At 43.1% G+C, this 1,985-nt stretch overlaps 1 protein-coding gene across 1 annotated transcript in view; it reads right to left on the bottom strand.

Moving 5' to 3' along the window:
• The window catches only part of LOC100028854 (ras GTPase-activating protein 4), a 107,668-nt gene extending 107,061 nt beyond the window's left edge, over positions 1-607 (bottom strand). The window contains exon 1 of the mRNA XM_056814776.1: positions 588-607. Within this exon, the coding sequence (XP_056670754.1) occupies positions 588-607 (20 nt within the window). The remainder of the gene's footprint in view (positions 1-587) is intronic.
• Between the last annotated feature and the right edge of the window lie 1,378 nt (positions 608-1,985).

Below are 1,985 nucleotides of genomic sequence, written 5' to 3'. Positions count from 1 at the left end.
TAGATGAGGAAACTGAGACAAAAGAGGTTAAATGGCTTGTTCAGAGTCACAGAGCTAGCAAGTTGGGATTCTAATCTAGGTCTTTTGACTCCTAGTTTAGAATCTGGTCCATTCTTCCATACTGACTCTACTCTAAAGGATGGTATTCATCTTTGTCTAGGAAGGACAAAGATCATTTGAAAGTTAATCACAACTGAGCTACCAGGACCACAAGAGGACTGGAGCTCAGGTCAGCCAATGAACCAGGGAGGGTTAGCCTAGAAAAAGAAAATATGTAGGGGGAGGAGAGAGCCATAAGAATTGTTTTCTGGAATTAGTAGTTTTTTGAGACCTGAGTTCAAATGTCACCTCTCAAAAACCCTTAGGACCCTTATCTATACAATGAAGGGATTGGGCTAGATGGCCTCTAAAGCCCCTTCCAGCTCTACGGTCCTTTGGCTTGAGCTACTTGGCCCTAGAGAGAACTGGGAATGTTGAGTAGAAACATAGGTAGATCATAGGAGCAGAGCTTTAGGGCTGCAAGTAAGCTTAGAACCCAACCCCTCATTTTACTGATGAAGAGAGCCCAGAGAGGTCATGTAACTTACTCAAGGTGTCTTGAACCCATGGTTTCCTGACTCTGAAGTCATCTCTCTATGGACTTAGCCAATAAACCAATAAAGGTTTATTAAATATTATTAAAAATAAAATAAAGCCAATAAAGGGCTCACATACATATGCCTGGAACATGTTGTTCAGTTGTTTTCAGTCATAGCCAACTCTTCAAGACCCCATTTAGGATTTCCTGGGCAGAGTCACTGGAGTGGTTTGCCATTTCCTTTTCCAGTTCACTTTTACAGATGAGGAAACTGAAACAAACAGGGTGAAATGACTTGCCCAGGGTCACCAAGCTAAGTGTCTGAGGCCAGATTTGAACTCTGGAAGATGAGTCTTCCTGACTCCAGGTCTGGCACTCTATCTACTGAGCCACTTAGTGTGAAAATGGGATTAACTCTCTCCTATTTATTCTTTAGATTTTAGCCACCAGGAATGTGTACATCCCCCCTTAATCCTTAAGTGCAGGGGGGAGGTCTATGACCCAAGTGTGCTAAAGAGTGACAAATCAACAACAACAGCTAGATGTCCCAGTGGATAGAGCCCCAGGCCAGCAGTTGGGAGGAAACATAACAAACAGCAATATTAAGGTACTCTGACTCTTTCCACTACCTCACATTTCCTTCTCTGAGCCCTAGAGTTTAAAGGAAAACCCTTGGGGCAGCTGGGTGGCTCAGTGGATTGAGAGCCAGGCTTAGAGATGGGAGGTCCTAGGTTCAAATCTGGCCTCAGACACGTCCCAGCTGTATGACCCTGGGCAAGTCACTTAACCTCCATTGCCTAGCCCTTTCCAAAATTCTGCCTTGGAACCAATGCACAGTATTGATTCTAAGATGAAAGGGAGGAGTTTTTTTTTAAATGTCAGTATTACAATTAGTAATTGCTTAATTAATGCTTGTTGATTGACTGACTAACTGGTTCTCCACACATAACATTCCCTCTCCTTTGGAATCTCTCTTCTTCTCTCCTTTCAATCTGATGGAAGATGGGATTAAAGTCAGTCTCTTATGATCAGAAAAAAACTGGAACATGTTCAGAGGAAGCATAGGCTTATTTATCTAATTGCAGAATTCCAGAATAAGGGGGTATTTGTTAATGGGCAAAGAAAGTTTTACAGATGGATAATTGACTGGTTTGTTTGTTTTTGTACAGGAGACAAGAAACATGTGGAGTTAAGAACTGTAGAACCAGAGCTAGAATGACAATCCTGCTATCTCATTTGACAGTAGAAAAATGATGTCCAGAGAGGGAAGTGACTTAACCAAGGTCCCACAGCCAAGCAGGGTAGCACCAGGATTCCTCTCACCACCACCTCTTCTCATCAGCTGTTCCTTCTGGACTCCCCTAGCTCTTTGCACCTCCCCCCTGGCATTTATTGCCAGCTGCTCTCA

The sequence above is a fragment of the Monodelphis domestica genome, chromosome 2, assembly GCF_027887165.1.
Source record: "Monodelphis domestica isolate mMonDom1 chromosome 2, mMonDom1.pri, whole genome shotgun sequence".
In the NCBI taxonomy this organism is placed as follows: domain Eukaryota; kingdom Metazoa; phylum Chordata; class Mammalia; order Didelphimorphia; family Didelphidae; genus Monodelphis; species Monodelphis domestica.
The sequence above is the reverse complement of the archived record's forward strand: the minus strand, read 5'-3'. Positions and strand labels throughout refer to the sequence as shown.